Raw genomic sequence first — 2,831 nt, 5'->3', positions numbered from 1 at the left:
GAATTAAAAGACGAGTTCAAAGAGCTTGTCGAAGAGCGTGTTCGAGTAGGAAAGGTAGCTCACCAAGCGGCAAGAGATAGGAGAGCGATAGAAAGAATGAGACGACTCGCTACTAGGCATGCCTCTGAAAACATGAAGCTGTACAAATTCTATCCTCAGAATTCATCAGACTTGGCTACAAACATGATGAAGTCACCGTTCATTAGGGATGCTACGGGAATGCTCATCAAATCCTTTGACATGGATTAGGGTTTCTGTTTTTGAGTGCAATACAAGCAAAGTTACGAACCAGTTTGTGTCTTTTTATAAATGGGGTTTGTATTCTCCTCTAGAAATTCTCAAGATCTTAGATGAGTTTGTATTTTACCCTTTTAAGTTTTTCTTAATTTGACAATAAAAAATCTCATTCATGCATGGAGTGAAACGCAAGCACAAATCATTACATATCTATACGTAAAAACAAGACAATAATTATTGTTGTGAAATAATATCAAAGTGAAAGAATATATATGATGGACTTTATATATATATTAATAAAGCAGAGCAAAACAGGCAATGTTTTTTTTTTTTTTTTCTTATTGATACCGAATCATTAGAAAACATTAAGCAGTAGATACTTTGAGCTTCTTGGTGATGGTTGCAATGTACTTGCCTTGGTGAAAAGCTTGCTCTAGCTCGAGCTGCGTTGGCTGCCTAGAACCATCTCCTGCGAATGTTCCAGCTCCATAAGGGCTCCCACCTTTAACTTTCTCCATCTCGAACATTCCAGCACCAAATGTGTAACCGATTGGGACAAATATCATCCCGTGGTGAACCAGCTGAGTTATCGCCGTCAACCTATTGATTTACCACATAAGAAAACGTTTGTTAAGATATAGACAAAGATGTGAAGTTTATTTGTTGTTTGATGAGAGAACTTACGCGGTGGTTTCTTGGCCACCACCTTGAGAGCCAGTGCTGTAGAAGATACCAGCTGGTTTACCGGCGAGTGCCTGAGTCCTCCAGAGTCCACCAGTTGCGTCCAAGAAGGCTTTGAACTGAGCAGCCATCATACCAAACCTTGTTGGGAAACCAAGGACAAAACCATCAGCTTCAGTTAGGTCGTTGGGTGTGATGATTGGTGATCCACTCTTTGGTGGTGCGCTCATCTTAAGGAGTGCTTCTTCTGGAAGCGTCTCTGGCACCTGTGTAACAACAATTCAACGATCGAGAAACCGTTAAAAAAACAGAGTTCCTTTCTAATTGGACTCAAATCATAATGTTGTAGCCGCTTAGATGATCCATAGAACATAAGTTTGTCAATGGAACATAAAAGTGATTATGGAAGAAAGTCAGAGGTAAAGAACAAACAAACCTGCCATCAGACCCGGCCCAAATGAATTATGGGCTGGAAGCTAACAAAATATTTGGCTGTATTAATAAATCACTTAAAAGGAAAATATGAAGTAAAACATGTTAACATGTATCACTATTCGAACTGCATACCTCTAGCTTGGAAAGAACAGCCGTAAACCATCAACTCTACTGAAGAGTTTTATTAAACCGAAGGCTGAAATTTTAGATATTCTATAAAAGGCCGGAAGCCTATGCTTCTTTGGCTTATATCCAGGGCCGCTACTGCCTGCCATAGTTTGGCTTCAACACCTTCAACAGAAGCAGCTCCTTTCCTTATTTCTTCAGCCAGCTTCTCCACGTGACCGTACATTGAGTAGTACCTGCAGAACACATCAAAGAGACTTTGAACCACTAAACAAAGCAAGTGCCAGTTAATAAAATATAAAACAATCGTCCGTGAAAAATCAATACACCTTCTTGTCCGATCTTAGACAATAAAAAAACATGAAATCAAGTCGCTAGAAGCAGGAACAGACTAGGAAAAAAAGATATACAGAAAATTAACATACACGATATACACTTTGGTTGCCATCGGAATCGTTTCTTCGTTTATCTGAAGCTTAACTACTTTCTGAAGTGTTTCTCGTAAAATTGTCTTTGTGGATGATGATGATATAGGAATGGTTCAACGATCCGAAAACGCTGTAAGCGTATTTATAGTGGTCCAACATTATCTGTTTTCTTTTCTTTTTTATCCTTTTCCCAAACTTGTATTTTCCAGAGGAACTCAACTTCAACGCCCTCATTATTTGGTCAAATTGAAATCTTACCATATACTTTTTCTTTTATATATATATATTTAGCCACCCCTTCATGAGTATTTAAAGAGATCGATGAAGAATTAAATCTTTTGGTTCATCATGAGTTGAAAAACAATATTTTCAAAAACATTTGATGTACTATGAGCTTTCTAAAATCACTATTTTCATATGCGTATTTTTTGGTTAAATTATTGGAACATAATAATTATCATGCCATTTCTTTAATAAGTATGGTGATTATAGCTAGCAAATGAAGCAAACAAAACTAGTGGGCCAATTTTGAGTTTCACGGCTATTATAGGGGGCATAGGTGGTCAATTCAATGACGGTCAAATCTTCGTCTGCTTCTATTTTCCCTGTGTCAGCCGGAATATTACGTGGGTTTACCATGATTTATGAATGTTTGAACAAAAAAAAAGTGGTCAATTCAAAACGTAGTCGTTCATCACCTGGTTTGGTATTGGACGGAAAAAGTTGATTTTATTCTATAATTTAAATTATTTAAATAACATAAAATTAATGATGATACGTGGCGTCACGCTCACCATCATATTCCTTTTCCCTCAAAAATATGATTATCTTAACACAAGAAAGAAGCTTTCTGCTTGTTTTCTCTAGAAGATGACTTTTCTAAACAAGAAATCATAGTGTTTATCTGTTCAAGCTTTGTATGAT

At 37.0% G+C, this 2,831-nt stretch overlaps 1 protein-coding gene across 1 annotated transcript; it reads right to left on the bottom strand.

Moving 5' to 3' along the window:
• Window positions 1-416: 416 nt before the first annotated feature.
• LOC106315552 (NAD(P)H dehydrogenase (quinone) FQR1) lies at window positions 417-2,035 on the bottom strand. Its single transcript, XM_013753315.1, has 4 exons — window positions 1,905-2,035; window positions 1,622-1,715; window positions 922-1,184; window positions 417-837 (listed from the first exon to the last, which is right to left on the bottom strand). The coding sequence occupies exons 1-4, from the start codon at window positions 1,925-1,927 to the stop codon at window positions 603-605; spliced, it is 615 nt and encodes a 204-aa protein (XP_013608769.1). The 5' UTR covers window positions 1,928-2,035; the 3' UTR covers window positions 417-602.
• Window positions 2,036-2,831: the final 796 nt, after the last annotated feature.

This window comes from Brassica oleracea, chromosome C9 (genome assembly GCF_000695525.1).
Source record: "Brassica oleracea var. oleracea cultivar TO1000 chromosome C9, BOL, whole genome shotgun sequence".
NCBI classification, from domain to species: Eukaryota; Viridiplantae; Streptophyta; class Magnoliopsida; order Brassicales; family Brassicaceae; genus Brassica; species Brassica oleracea.
Note: the sequence above shows the minus strand (reverse complement) of the source record. Positions and strands in the feature narration are given on the sequence as shown.